The 15261-nt window shown below is 44.3% G+C and overlaps 1 protein-coding gene across 1 annotated transcript; it reads right to left on the bottom strand.

Annotated features, from left to right (window-relative positions):
* Nucleotides 1-401: 401 nt before the first annotated feature.
* Nucleotides 402-15261, bottom strand: LOC143160679 (lysosomal acid lipase/cholesteryl ester hydrolase-like). The gene is made up of 10 exons (XM_076338709.1): nucleotides 15178-15261; nucleotides 11306-11444; nucleotides 9664-9778; nucleotides 8384-8582; nucleotides 7652-7761; nucleotides 6176-6312; nucleotides 5455-5595; nucleotides 3959-4030; nucleotides 2066-2134; nucleotides 402-1063 (listed from the first exon to the last, which is right to left on the bottom strand). The coding sequence occupies exons 2-10, from the start codon at nucleotides 11435-11437 to the stop codon at nucleotides 830-832; spliced, it is 1209 nt and encodes a 402-aa protein (XP_076194824.1). The 5' UTR covers nucleotides 11438-11444; nucleotides 15178-15261; the 3' UTR covers nucleotides 402-829.

The raw sequence follows: 15261 nt of genomic DNA, 5'->3' as shown, positions 1-15261 counted from the left end.
GTCAAAGCCGATAGCTCAGAGTGCTTGCAACAACTTCATTGCCAGTGTCAAGAATAATTCATGGGGTGGAAGCTGTATTGGAGTGCAGCTTGCCTGATGGGTCTACATCTCCTCATTCCTCAGCTGCCATCCATGGTCTTTGAAGTTGGGGGGTTTAGAGTGCGTGAACAAACCTTTGGGTGATGTGTGGGCATGGAGGGCGGGAGAATACTTCTATGAGTTTTTCTGAGGTTGGATGCCTCGATGTTTGGAAGTCATCTATTGCCTGCTCAGTTTCTTGTGTCTGAAGATCTCTTGGTTGTGTTGACACTGTAGGTAAATGTGAGGAGGGAAAAAGAAAAAAAGCCAAGTTCTCTGTCAAATAGATAAATGATTTAATTTAAACAAAGGTCAGTTGTACTTCAACAGAGAAATGAGCAAATCCCACTTTTGGGTCTTCATGGGAAGACACAAATTGGGTATGGGCATGCCTCTGTGGGGTAAGTAAGATATACACGAGAACAACAGAGTTTAGGCTTAGGAAAATCAGTCTTGTAGAAAAAAAAGCTGTCCAAATTAAGTGATCCCTGCAGTGTGTGCTCAAATATATTCATGTTTTCAGCTTTCATTCCTTTACACCTCAAACTTCTCAGGAAGACAGCAGTCACAGTAACACCATGGAAAACCTCAAACTATGAGGAAAGCAAGAAACAAACAAGTGCAGATAAATACCTATACTCATATCCATTATGTGTGTGTGTGTGTTTACCTCTTCCCCAGGTAAAACCCTTATTGCCAAATAGAAACTTTGGAGGTTTTTACTGAGTGAATCAACACCCTGCCTGTCATTTCAACAGTATTTTGTTATTAGTTCAATGATCTTCCGATACATTTTCTCAGTTGCATCAAGGCCCCAGATGAAATCAAGATGTCCCCAAGCAGGAAAATGCTCATGGTAAATGAGATTAGTAATCCGAGGAAGTAGCTTTGCCATGTCTTTTGGATCTGCAAATTTGTCACGTCCACCACTCCAAACGGCAATTGGTGTGCTTATCTTCTCTATCTCGTACGCAGGAGGAGTAGACTGCAAGAAAGAGAGGAGACCTGAGTGAATGCTCTTTTATCAGAAGTTGTGTCTGGAGAAAGGATTCTGTACGAGCATCGCTCCCTCCCTTCTGCACTCACTACAGTAAAGCAGTAAGGATGAAGGCCACCCTCTTAGTGTTTGTTTCCCCTAACCCTGTTGCCTGTCTACCATGAAAAGGAATGATCCATCCTATTCCTGTGTCTTTCCTTAATGCATGGCTAGGAGTTGTCCTGCAGTTTGACACCTGCTTGTGCCCTTCAGAGGTGGGGATATGGAAACAGCAGTGTCTGTGTTTACCAAGCAAGAACTGTGGAGCTTATTCATGTGTATATTTAGAGTGGGAAGATCTTTAAGTTTTGTTGGGGCATGGAGGGCAATTGTTGGTCTTAGTTGTTATGCTTGGGACTTAAGTGGCAAGGAAATAATTTGGCCATTTATAATTTCGTTCCAGAAAATTTCTGAGACAGTGTGCATGGGTAGAAGTGACTGACTATATCTCTGGAGCCTTTCTGTCTGTGAAAAGCAGCCTACCCTGGTACAGCACAGGACACCGCAAATCAAATATGCCAATTAAAAGTGAAATGATTGTCAGCCAATTGGAGAGGTCACCGTAGCTGTGAGATTCATTTCCTCCCTTAACTGAAAGGCAGACCTTGAGGATTTTTGGGGGAGTGAAGAGCTCCATACTCACCCAGCCCTAGGACTTGGGTGTGGCTCTTAGCCTTTTGGGAATGGCAGGTAAATTGACATGTCGTTGGACACATCCCTGCATCAGTAGGGGAGGCAAAAGGAACTTCTGTTACCTGTCTGTGAGGAACTGTCTACGCCTTGTCTGTCAATAGACTTTTACACGTGTGAGTATTAGATTCAGGTGAAACATTATCTCAGACCACTCTCTCCCTCTTTCTGTAGCACTCAAGGTGCTCAAATCTGAACTTTTCTGTTCTTAGTTTTGCCAGGACCTGAGGATGAGTTCTCAGGGAAACCGTATTGCCTTACCTGGTTGTATTTCTTCATGTTTTCCTTAGAGCCATAGTCATAAGCTTGAAATTGGTCTGCACGTGTTAGCTGTTAAAAGAACAGATGAAATGTAAGTGTTGAGAGACCAAGCAGCAGATTGCAGGAGGCATTTTCCTGCCTGTGATTGAAGCCAAGGCTCAGGCAGTGGACAGTGAGTTACTCCCACCCCTTCCTCTGGTTGCAGGCTTCCAGGGGTACTAAGGGTGGATCGTAGGGCGAGTGGCTTCATTGCCTTTGCTCTTGCTAACTTCCTCTCCGGATCGTCAGCCGCCACCCTTGGTACGTTTTGTTATTAAAATTTTGCTTGACTATCTTAGTTAGCTAAAGTTGGGGTCCCTGTTTGCGATGCAGAGTTGGGTTCCATTGCCACATGGAAAGAGGACCTGAATGTCTAGAACGTGTCAGGGCTATTACTAGCCTAGTGTAATATACAATCTCTCCTTACACATCTTGTCTTTTGTGTGTCAGTTTTGCTTGGTCTGTTCACACAAGTGGCGGCATATCCAGAGGCTCTGTACTTATAAGAGTTTGGTTATACATGAGTTGTGCTCTGACAGCAGTTTTGAGGTGGGACATTAGACACAAGACATTAGGCTTCCTGAGTCTGTGTTGTCTAAAAGACATGATATATGCCCTGCAGGACTGATGAGTGAAGAGTTAAGTACACATTTGTTTGGGGTTTTTTTGTTGGTTTTTTTTTTTCATTTTATTTTTATTTTATTTTTTGCACAAACCTGACAAGTAATTTCATTTGTGAGTGGCTGTATGTAATACAGGTTGAGAGAAAGTCAGTGTCTATCAGTTTAGAAAACCAAGGCTTCAAGTAGCTGGGAATGTGCTAGAAATCTGCTTGCTGTATTGCCTTTGCTATTTTCCTCTATCCTGCTGTATCTGTGTTTGCTTTGTAGCCACTTGACTTTGTTAGAGGCTGGCAAAATAGGCTGTAAAGCCACTGGCTGTCAATGGTTTGTCCCCATGGGTGTGTGTGCAGGGTAGGTGTATCCTGCAGGACTGACTGCTGGGAATTTTTGTCAGGGGTGTCCTCAGGAGCACACCTATATTCTAGATCATATAAAGTGTTTGCAGAAATGGGGGTTCTGCCTATAGGATGTATGTAGATATATCCTGGCTCAGCAGGTGCACCTGGACACATGCAGTGATGTCTCTTGGCTGGAGCTGTCTTGCCCTGATCTGATTCAGACTATGAGCAGAACAAGCTCAGATCTGGCAATACATAAGTAGAAACCCACCTTTAGAGAACTGGAATCCAGGATTTGGACGGTGGCAAGAGTGATTAAAAGGGTTTTGGAAAAACCTGGCTGTTGGGAACATCCCTGTAGAGCAATGTTGCTTGTCATGTACTGTAGTAGTATAAGGCAGTTCCCGACCTTGCCGTTGTGCCAGCAGAAGTGTTTGTGTGATTAACTGGCTTTGGGAGGTGATCCAGGCTGCAATTAATTCTCCTCAGGGAGAAAAGCTTTAACCTGGATCACTTCTTTGTCTGGATCATCCCCTGGCTGCTCAAGTTTCCACTATCCTCCTACTGCCTGCCAAGTGCCTAGACCACGCTTGCGTTCACTTCTGCAGCTTTCAAGGCATAAATAAAGATGAAGGCTGGAAGCCATTAGAGCCCAACATGCGGAGAGCCCTGGTGTGCCCTGGGGAAACCTCAGTGCCTGATACCAAAGGGGCAATTCAGGTAATGGTCTGGTGAGCCATGGGAAACAGTGCTCCCTCCGTGGCAGGTGCTCGCAGCCGCATGTGAGAAGATGTGATGGGCAGTTTCCCACCGCCTTTGGACTTCCCTGGAGACTGTCGGTTGCATAAAAAGCAGTAGTAAGAGTCTGTTTATATTTCAGTGCGCAGTTATACCTGATGCCAATGAATAATGTTCTGTACTGATGTTCCAGCAGGGGAATGTCCTACGTATGTATTTATTCGACTCTGGAGAGAAAGCAGAAATGTTATAAAGGTATGGAACCCGTGTGGTAACAGAATAAAGCTGTGAAGGACCTGAGCAACATACTGCTGCTGTGTTAAAACCCCATTTTAATAAGATATTCTTCAAATATCAGAGAAAACTGAGAAGCAGACTTCAGAATAGCTGGCTAATAGAATGCATCTGCACGCTTTCTCCATGAAAGTGAGTCTGTTCCATGGAGATAATACTACTGTGGGATCCTGTGGTTCAGCAACAGCAGGGAAAAACCCTCCAGTCCTTTCAAAGTAGATTCCCCACCTCACACCAAACCCCCATGCATGTGTAAGCCTTTTGAATATTTGTTTTTCTCTTGACTTTACTCCCAGTGCTAAAGAAGCCAGCTTACAAAACAGATTGCTTTTTCTTCTGTTTGCATTTTTACAGTTCTGTTAAGGAGATGTTCAAATTCCATCTCCCCGGATTCCTCCTCAGTTTTGTTATCTTGCCCTGAGAACCACATTAGTGACTTAACCCAAGTCAGGAAAGATCCTTAATGGTTAGCTCTGCAATTCAAAAGGGCTGCAATGCCTCTAATTGCTTTTGCACTGAACCTTTGATTCTCACTGCTTTCCCATAGGTGCTTTTACAAGCAGTTATAGATGGAGAAAAATGGACCCCAGGCTTTACAGATATTGCAGTAATAAACATTACACAGGCCAGCTTCTGCATACTTTGGCCACTGTAAAGGGGATTTAAGACACACGACAGTGTCCATATGTTGGCAAGCATAGGGACAACTCTGCTGTCCCCTCTGACTGATGCACTAGTCCTTGTGAATCCCACTGTAGGTTTGTTGCACTCCTTAGGCACAGTGCAAGGACTTTCTGTAGCTCTGTGTTGTGGATTGAGCCCACTTCTAAGGACAACAAAAATGGGAAAACGACCCTTCTTACAATAGTTCTTTGGGACCGAGTTCTGGTGCAAGTAGTCAGAAAAGTGGGAAGAGAAAAGGAGTTTTTTCCTGTCTCTTAATTATTCCAGTGTTCAGAGGACCTGGTGTCTGCATGCTAAGGAAGGAATCTGGGAACTGTATTAACCATCATCCATTGGCTCTTTTTAAAAAGCATCTGTGTATGACCTAAATCTGGTCAGCTTAGCTGCAAAAGGGGGCACATCTATTGACATGTGCAATATAGCTCCAGGCTGAATTCAGTCCGTCCTTTCTGGGATTGGAATGTGCCTAGTTGTTGGTCCCATCCATCATTAGCTCTAGTCCTGTTTGGCACTGTTCACACCACACAATGTCCTGGCATTCCCTCAGCTGCTGAGAACTACGTTGTGGTTTATGTACGTTTACATGCATGGCAGTTCTAGATAAGGATAGAGTGCACAAATGTAACTTCCAAAATCACCTTAGTTTTGAGTAGGTGTTCTTGCATATACTTACCGTGTTCAGATTTTTTATGTTGCCTCCAGCTATGTAACAGAGTACATGGCCACAAAACTTATCCAGGCTTGTACATAACTGTATCACAGGTCCTTTCAGAAATCCAATTTGGTGCATGGCTCCTTTGCTGCCAAGTACTAACTGAGGGAAGGGAGAAGCGCAACACTTTTTTTTCTTGTTACAGGAGCATTTTATGCAGGAAACTGTTGCTAATAGCCTAGCCTCCTAACTCAGCGTTCAAAGATTGCTGAAACAGCTTGCCCTCCCAGTACCCCTTAAAACAACTTCTTCCCCATAGTGCATCACATATCCTTCCTTCTTCATATGACTGGCATCAGTCCTGGAGGAAGCCATCCTTCCATTTCTAATGTAGTGACCTCAATGCTCACTCATTTCTGAAGTCCCAGAGATTGTCATGGCTGTTATTGCAGCTCTGGTTTAGTTCCTCCTGCATGAGGCCAGCAAAATATTAGTCAACAGCAAGAGTCCTATGACGATACAGAGCTTCACAAGTCTCCTACTTCACTGGGACCTGCTGCTACAAGCCCTATATCTCCAGTATTTTCCCCACAGAGTTTGGAAACAGATTTTTCAAGAGCACTCGATTCATCCCAAGCTCAGTATCAGCATGTCACCTGTTTGGGAACATTTCGTCTCAGGTTGGGTGAACCCTGTGAAGGTAAATCAGGCATTGGGCCTCTTAGAAGGAAGAATGACATACCCTGAGCAGTGCTTCAGGAACATTTGTTATCTTAATCAGAGGGCTTGCAGCATGTGAGCATGTGGTCACTGGGCCCAGAGCACAGAATATTTTCACCCGTTTAGCCAGCTCAGGGTATGTAGAAAATGCTATGAAGCCTGCAAACACAGGAGAGACAGGCTGAGTTAGTGAAGACATCTTCCACAGACAAATAAATAAGCAGTAGGTAGCAAACAAGAAGTGAGACTAGATTTGCAGCCCATTATCTGTTGTCCATGTTTGTCTGTGCTGCATGTTTTACCTAAGGCAAGTGTTGAAGCTAAGTCCTGAAATGAATTTTATTTGGGAGGCAAAGTTCCTTCTGAGGTTAAGAGCATGTCTGGACATCATTGCCTTTATCAGAACAGTTTTTGTAGGCAACATGTCAATGAGGTTTTCGTGATAAAATCAATTTCCTCTAAAGTTCAAAAAACTCTCATAAAAATGAGTTTTTCAGATTATAGTCTCTAAAGGTCTATGTATGTTTATGCTTCCATGAAACTGTAGAATAATTAGCTGAATACTGGGAGCTTTGAGTGTTTTCAACTGATTGTTTGCATCAAAGGCAGCTGAAGAAAGCCTAGGTGGTTAGTTTGTTTTGCCATGAGGGTCTTTAAATACTCTTACGAGAGGAAAAGAAAGAAAAGGTCTGGAGCCGTGACAATATATGATATTCCCACATTTCCTTCTCTTTTTTTCTGGGTCGTTTACACTAATGAACTGGCAGTTGCTCATTTCTAATTAATGTCCATTCATGGATCTTACACATAAAACATAAACATCAGGAACTTTCAGCTGATGCTAAAAGAAAGTTAGTTGCACTCAGAGGCCATGAAGTGAGTTAGTGCTAAAGGCTGGCACTAAGAGAAAATAAGTTATTAATGTTTTTCCTTTCCTAATTTTCAGTCTCTGGCATTATGTTTTTAAACAGTAATGCAGCCAGTTATAGCCACTCATGAACTACGCTTTACATTGTAAGATTGTCATTAAGTCACATGACTTAGTAATGTTGAGGTTCTTTTTCCTTGTCTTCTGTTATTTGAAATTATGTATTATATGTGCTGTTTTATCTTTTTAGTTTTTCCTTCCTGTTCACAAGGAAAATAATTGTATGTCTTAATACAAAGGATTAACTTAATGAAAATTCTGTTGCTGAGAATTTAAGAAAAATACCCAGTGCCAGTACCTGAAGTACCCAGTAAATAACCACTTTTATGTCTCTAATTATTTAAAAAGTTGAACCATATTTGGATCTGCTATTAGGTTTCTTTGTTTATTAAGGGTAGCCAAAGCTGTTTTTAGAAAAGTTTTCCATATTTTCCAAATCTCAACTCCGAAGGTACTTCCATGTTTGCTAGCTCTCCACAAACAAGAAAAGCAACTGAATCAATGGGGAGACCCACGTACTGATCGGATAGGAACACGAATGGTTGTGAACCGTGACTGTCCTGACATTACCTGTTGTTGTGCCTTCAGAGTGACCAACATAGTATACATCCTTCTGCCCAGTTTTATTCATGATGAAGTACAGCTCTGCTGGAATATCGTATTTACCCATTTCATCAAAGCTACAGGGGAGAAACACAAAAAGCTAGCAGGCAATTCGACTATCACAGGGTGAGTTACTGAATGTCAGTTTTCATTGCACCGAGCAGGACCCATTGAAAGACGAGGTTGCACACTTTGTCTGTGTTCTTGCTTGAGTTGGGGAAGGGGGTAGAGAGACGCAGCTGTACTGCCAGGCTACCTGATGCCTTGGGCTCTCTGCGGAGGAGGTGCCAGTTTCGCCTGTCAGCTGCAGCCCTTGGGGAACTGAATTTAATCAGTGCTTTCACTAGCATGGGTTACAAAACACATCTCTCTCTGTTGAATTCAGCTGTGAGAGATCAGAGATTTCTACACAAGGCTGCTCAGCCTGTTCCAGCTGAGGTTCTTGCTCTCCCTCTCACAGTACTGTCTCCCTTTTCCTCAGCATCCCATTTCATTTCCCAGTGTCCAAAATCTCTTCCCCATTGGGAGCCAGTGCTCCCACCTCTGAGTAGTAGAGAGCATCCTTCTTCGTCTGGTTCTTTACTCTCCTTGGTTGGTGTAGACCCTGTCCTGATGCTGGTTTAGGTAAAAACCATCAGGCTGATGCTATCTAGTCCCCTTGGAGTTTCTGTCTTGGGTAATTCTCCGTCTACAGAGTACCTGAACTGCCAGAATGCTTTCTGGCTGGGATTAAGGGTCTTGTGTTTTAAAGACCAAGTGTTCCCTCGGCTGTTTCCCATCCAGACATCATAGCCAGCATCTGCGAGGAGGAAGCCCAAGCTGTTGTTAGGCAGGTTAGAAATCCAGTGGGTAGCATCTCCTAGAAAAGCATGCTGTAGGAAGACTACAGGTTTTTGCCCTGGAAAAGATAAAAATATTCTTATATTGGAGCAGTAGTTAATGTGTATTTAAGATAGGGGTGCAGAGTTTAGTTTGTGAGAGGTTTTAAATCTTTCCTTCTTCAAGAAGCTCCCAGGAGCACTATGCATAGATATTGGTCTGAGAAACCTGAAGGGTTTGTTCCATGCAAGCAGGAACTGTTTCATGACATTTCATGACCATTTCATGACAGGACTGGCAAATAAAGAATTTAATGAGGAGGCCTGTCCCCACCTCCTCTTGCACTGGACAGCCAACTTACAGGTCCCTATATTGAAACCATCTACCCACAGCTGAAAACTTCTGAAGGCATAACAGTGTATGGAAGACAAAGAATAATTCATCCAAAGAAGCATATCTACCCTTAGGTCTATTCAGTAACCAACTGAGCAGGGCTGAGAGGCCCCTGATCTAACTTTGGTTAACCTTATTTTGAGAGTAAGGCTGGTCCAGATGACCTCCAAAGGAGGAGATCCAAATAGGTGGAGGCATTCAAAATAAATTATTCTATAATTCTAACAAGGAGTAATAAACAAAGTAGCAGTATCCAGGGTACCTCGAATTCCAGGTAGAAATTTTTATTCCATTCAAAAAATGTGATGAAACAGATGAAATGCATTTGCTTTTCATTGATGACCTGATTTCTTATCACCTTCCTTAAGAATACCTCTGTCCTTCAGAAGACTGGGAATTAATATTCATATGCCTAACCTGAGAGGCTTTGTTGTCAGGCTTCTGTTTTAAATGTAAATTACTTAGGGTGTTAATGCAAAACCTCCCCAAATCCAGATTACCAAACCGTCCCCCAACCCACATGAGGGAAAAAACATAGGATATGACAAAATTATTAGAAAAGTCTGAAATAAGGACAGAGACATTGAATGTGTGGACTTTAGATGGATTCAGAATTCAGGCCACATTCCTGACTAGGTGCTCTTGCTGAGATGGAAAGGTGTGGAACATGCCATTGCATGTGCAAAGGGGAAAGATAGGGGAAAGATGGGGGACCCATGTAAGAGTAGGCTCTCAGACCTTCCTTACGTCCTGTAACTGTGTCACACCTGTATTTTGGCTGTTCCTCCCAGCGGGAATTCTGAAGACACCAAGAATGTATCCATCCTCCGTAGTAACTTGATATTCCTCACTGGGGTATCCATGATATCTGATAATTTCACTCTGTGGGAAGCCAAAGGAGAGCTTGTTAACATGCATTTACAGCGTAGAGATGAGTGGAGAAGGTGTCTAGAGGCTGCTTCTGGCCAGGAATGTGAAACTAGCCAAGAACATGCCGGGAAGATGCGTGTGATAACATATCGCTGGCTTTTTCTCTACCGCTCTGTGTTGTACTGGTAGGAAGGGACCCAAAAGGGATTCCTGCAGGACAGCACAACCCGTGCCTCTCTCTTTTGGGGATGATCAGATCTATGCTATACCATAGCCACGGAGGCTGGAGGATGCAAACGGCAGGGAGAGCGGTTGAGCTGTGTTTGTGCGATGTGGTTTGTGTATGCTCTTTAATGCTGTACCTCTCAAATTGAAATACCAAGAGCTGCGTTTGCTCAGGTAGAAGCACCTAGTTATACTTGGAGCTTGCCAGACATAGCCCATGTTGCTTAGGTTTTGGCTAGGTAGTAATTGCAGTGGTACCCAAGCACTGCACAGGCTTGTAAGAGCGGCAGGACGACAGAGTTCACCTGCGCAGTAAATGAGACTGTTCCTGGGCCCTGCGGCTTGGTTGTACGTGCTGTCATGTGTCAGGACTGTCCCGGGAGTAGCTTTTCCCCGAGCATCCCAGTGCTCTCCACCACTTTTCCTGGATGCATCTTTGTTCTTTTAGACTTTGGGGATGATGCTGTTACACAGCTCGGATGAAGCCGTCGTGCTTTGGAGGGTAACCAAGCTGAGCGGTGTGGACGTAGGCTGTTCTGTGGTGGTAGCGCAAGGCCCCTGGCCGCAGGGACCATGGCTGGGAAAAAATATTACAGGTCTTGTAAAAAGATGCATCACAAGTCTTCTTCAGACCTGCTTAGGGGGTAGTTGTCTGGTAGTTGACCCCATATTATGGGACAAAGCAGACCTGTACTGAGCGACTAACCTTTGGGAGGTAGCTTGTCCTGCTGTGCAAGGCTGATGCAGCTCATACCTTTCTAGAGAGTAAACATGCGGCAGTATCTGTATAAGACAGTGCCAAAAGATGTGGGGTTTGGGCCATAATGAATCGTTTCTCGCCAAAGTGTGGTTAGGCAAGCCAGGGAGGGTGGGTCTCCTATTACAGACTCACTCAGAGCACCACCTATTACATTCTTGCCACTATTGTGAGGAAATCTTTGGTGATTCAGAGCAAGGGGTCTTGGATTACTTTGTGTTGTGCGGATCTGCAGGTTGAAGAAGGGATTCAACCTGCCTTGCCACTCTGCTGAGCAAGCAGGTTGTTACAGAAGGGGAGGGCTTTGCTTCCCTTGAGACTAGAAACCGGGCTTTGCCTCCACCGCAAGGGAATTCTTCTCTCTGGCAGCTCAGACTTTTTGGATAGGAGCATCAAGGTTTCTTCTAGGCCGGTGCTCCCTACCACAATGCTGGAGGGACCCCTTTGAAGGGGTCCTCCTTTTAGCCTCCTGACAGGGACTGATAGTGATGGGGCGGTGGTAGTGGTACTGGGAGAGACAATTTAGGAAGAAAGGGAGAGAAAGTGACGCAACTTACAACGTTCATAAAGCATTCGGGGTTGCGAGTCTTCCTGCACTGGCTTTTGTCTGAATTCAGAGTGGAGGGTGCTGTGAATCCTGCTGAAAAGGCAATTCCTTGGGAGCAGAGCAGCACGAGGAGGCACCACATCTTGGGGCTGTGTGAAAGAGCACATGCCGGGGTGTTTGCTTTAGGAAGAGAGTGCAGTGGAATTCCACATGAAGACCCAGGTGGGGAGTCTCCTGAAGGTTGCCCAAGGTCTGTTCCTCAGGGGGCTGCCAGAATAAGTACCTGTGTGAGGAGGGACTGTCCACAGCTCATGCTGTGTAACAGGGAGGGTTGCAGAACAGGAGAGCAAAACACTTGGGGATACCAGGCGAGAATATGCCTGATCACTCTGCAGATGACAAGAGAGCTGTCGTTGGTAGACAGGGCCAGCTCCTTGCATGAGTCTAGCAGAAGCTTGACAAAGAAGCATGAATACCTGAGATGACCATCACCCAGCTTGTCTGCCTTTATCTGCCTCCACTTCTCTGCCAGCAAGAGAGGTGAAAGGAGAAGAAAGCACTGCTTGTTTCCTGTCTCCTCAGGAGTGAGGTGAGAGAGGTTTGGGATGGGCTCTCTTTCCACCCGTCCTCTCCTCCTTTGGGATCAAATGCCATCCTTGGTGCTGGTCAGTGGTGCTGCGGTGAGAGATCAGTCAATGAAGGGTTGTGCAGGGGCCAGGAGTGATTCAGGGACTCTGGGAAGAGACGTAACGGTCTTAGGGGAACATGCGTGCACCAGATCAGTGCCAGCTTGTGCTTTCACCATGGGGTGATGTGCCCCAGACCAGGTTCAAGTTCTGTTTGAAATTAGTTCCTCTGAGAATATGAAGCAAACAAGGTGACCATGTGTGGCTCCCCAGAAGCCCCGTGAGTCAGTTCCCAGCCAGCCTTGCCTTTCAGACTGAAACTGAGTCATCTAGGTCTCCATTTACCATCCCATCGGGTTTCTTCACCAGCCCCTTCTGCCCACTTCTTCCAAGAACCTGCTTTGCTATCCCCAGATAATTGCATTTTTCCTACTGCTACTTCTGAGCCCAAAGTTTCTGTCTCTCAAAATCGATGGCTGCCACCAGCCGAGAAACCATGAAATGATTTGGTTTTAGAGCAGTGAACAATGGATCTGAGACTGCCTTCATGTTGCCAAGGGCCTGTCTCCTTCATCTCTTAGAAATGGCTGTCCATATTGAAAATCTTGTCTTGGTCATGGGGAGGTGAGACCTTGCCCTTTCCTGGGTTGACTGATGGTACCAGATTAGCTTTTCTGAATAGAAATTGCAGAGGGCAGCCTATCTAGCACCAGTTTATGCCGACTCCACCTACAGTAGATATGCTTCCAGGTTTTAGACTTAATTTTCCAGAACCCAGTCAATGAGTACAGGAACACTGCTCTCTGTGAGCTTCCCAGACCTTTTTTTCAACATGCAAATTTTGACTCAAATGCTCCCTAGAAAAGGGAAGAGCAGGTTCTGTGTCCCAGAAAGTTACTGGGTGTGAGACTATGAATTAAAACTGTTTGGAGAGCAAGAGAAGTGCTGACATCTTCAGTGCTCCTTGCCTACCACAGAGCTGCAAGTAGGTAGGATAGGGTTTTTCTTTCCAATCAGAAGAACAGTACAAAAAGGATTCATACATGAAGCTCAGGACCGTGCTCACACATTCTGAAAAAGCCCTTATACATCTAATTGTTGTTGTATGCTGTGTCCGCATGTGTGAGGAGAGAACGAGGGCTGTGAAGGGAAAAGTAGCAGCCATTCTGCATGTGGATAAAGACCATAAAAATCAGGCAGGCTACTTAAATGTTCCACAATAGAATCCGTGGAACAAAAGGGACACGTAATGCAATGTAAGGCTTCAGCTCATCAAGGCGCCTTGTCAGATTGCCTCACCAGTAATGACTGGCGACATTACTGCTCTTGTAGGCTTGGTTCCTCAGAAGAAGAGGGCATGCTTCTATGACCATGGTGTGTTTATGTTAGTCCACCTTTCTGTCCATCCTGTAATTAACTTTTGATGTCATTGGTAAATATCTGCCAAGCTCAGCACTGAGATACAAGCCTGTAAGGTAATGGGGTTCGCAGGAGCTCCTGAGAACTGTTTGCTGGGGAAGGATTATTCAGAGGGGTTAGTGCCTTGCTGGGGCGAAGGCAGGGCAAAGGCAGCTGTTGTATGTTCTGCAACCAGCTGAGCAGTCAGCAAGAGTGAACTAGCCAACTAGCCAGTGTCCGTGTAGCTTCAAAGCAGCCACAGCACGCATGGCTGGGCATCAGGGTTTGTGAGAGAATTTCGCAGGAGGCCTGCCTGTGTTATAGTTTGCATTAGGAAGATAAGCAGACTCAGGAAACAAGTCTTTCTGAAACCAGGCATTGCTAGGTCCAATAGACATGGAGAATCCAATTTTTAATGAAGAACAGAGGTTCTCATGCAGCCACATGTTTCTGAAGTCTGCAGCATAAGACATCTGCTATGACAAGACATGCTGCTCTATGAAGTTTATTTGGACTTGGAAATGGACCTACAGATCAAGAGAAAATAAGAGAGTATTCCTTGGCAAGTAATAGGGAAGATGAGCAGGATTTGTGGGAGTGAGGGAGGGGTAACAGAGAGATTTTTGCACTCTCTGAATCTCCTTATAGGAGAAGGAGTTTTGAATTTTTCTGATCTTCAATTTAACCTTTAAATTCGACTGAACAAATTTAAAGAAGTCAAACCTCATGAGTCATCGGACAGTTGGAATGAAGCAGCATTTGGAAACACCCAAAACTTTAAACTTGGCATCAAAACACACTTCGATTCCCTTTGTATATCAAATACTTCTTAATTTTTGTTGTCAAAACAGGAAGCCTCACAACTACATCCTCAGTCAGCACAACACTCTTTTTTACTTTCTGCTGGTTTACTTTGTTCTAGCGGGAGTAAAATATGCCTCCCTCTCCCTGCACAGGGAGTCTCATTTGGGAGGAAGTTTTGCTAATGTCTCAGCTTGTTTTCAAATCACTACCAAGACTAGTTGAGGCAATGCAGAGGCTAAATTATTCCTCTTGTTAGGTCAAACTTTTCTCAATGCACTCTATGATCACCTGGCTTAGCTGGCATGGCTCATGGACTTCCAGGTATTTGCCTTTTGAATCAGATACAGCGGGCTAAGTAATATCAATCCTGGCAAGCCACTGCTGACTTAAGCTTCAGGAATAAAGACAGCTAGGAGACATGAACAGCTGTTTTTATCTAGTGAGATGAAGTCATAAGGAAATATTGGGCATGGTAAACTGTCATAAAAGAACATACTCAGAAGGAAAAAAGGTCAGAGAGAGAAATGCCCTTGCAAGTTCTTTAGGTACTTTTAAGATTTAGTGAAACTAAGATACAAGCCCTTCAGAAATTCATCCATTTATCCTTGTGCTTTAAGCAGTCTAAAATTTATTTCATATAAGCTGTAAGGCATACACACACCATCCAGAGAAGCAACTGTGACTAAATGCATATGAGAATCTGCTGCTTTACTCACTAATAAAACATACAAGTGCATTACACTGCAAGAGCAGGAGGTCCAGTTTACACACACTGTTGCAATATGGGGACTTTCATTCCCTTGTTCTCAGACTGAAGAAAACAAGTAGAGAAAAATGAAGTAATTGCTTTTTTTCTTCCTTTTGTGCAGGTCAAACTTCTTTGCCTTCTAACTGGAGCAAAGAAGCACTTCTGTGCATAGCAATAGGCTTACAGATCAGAAAGGCAAAAAGCTGTCTATTCTTACAAGAAACTGCACAAAAGCAAGACTGCACCTCTTTATGGAGACAGGCAACAGAGAAAAAGACCATGAACACATATGTACGAGTAACTTACCTCTGCTTTGACTGCCTTGCTTGTGCCTTCTGCCGCAGTTCCTAGTCTGTCTCCACTAGCAGACTGATTCACTGGCAGAAACCT

This window comes from Aptenodytes patagonicus, chromosome 5 (genome assembly GCF_965638725.1).
Source record: "Aptenodytes patagonicus chromosome 5, bAptPat1.pri.cur, whole genome shotgun sequence".
NCBI lineage: Eukaryota > Metazoa > Chordata > Aves > Sphenisciformes > Spheniscidae > Aptenodytes > Aptenodytes patagonicus.
Note: the sequence above shows the minus strand (reverse complement) of the source record. Positions and strands in the feature narration are given on the sequence as shown.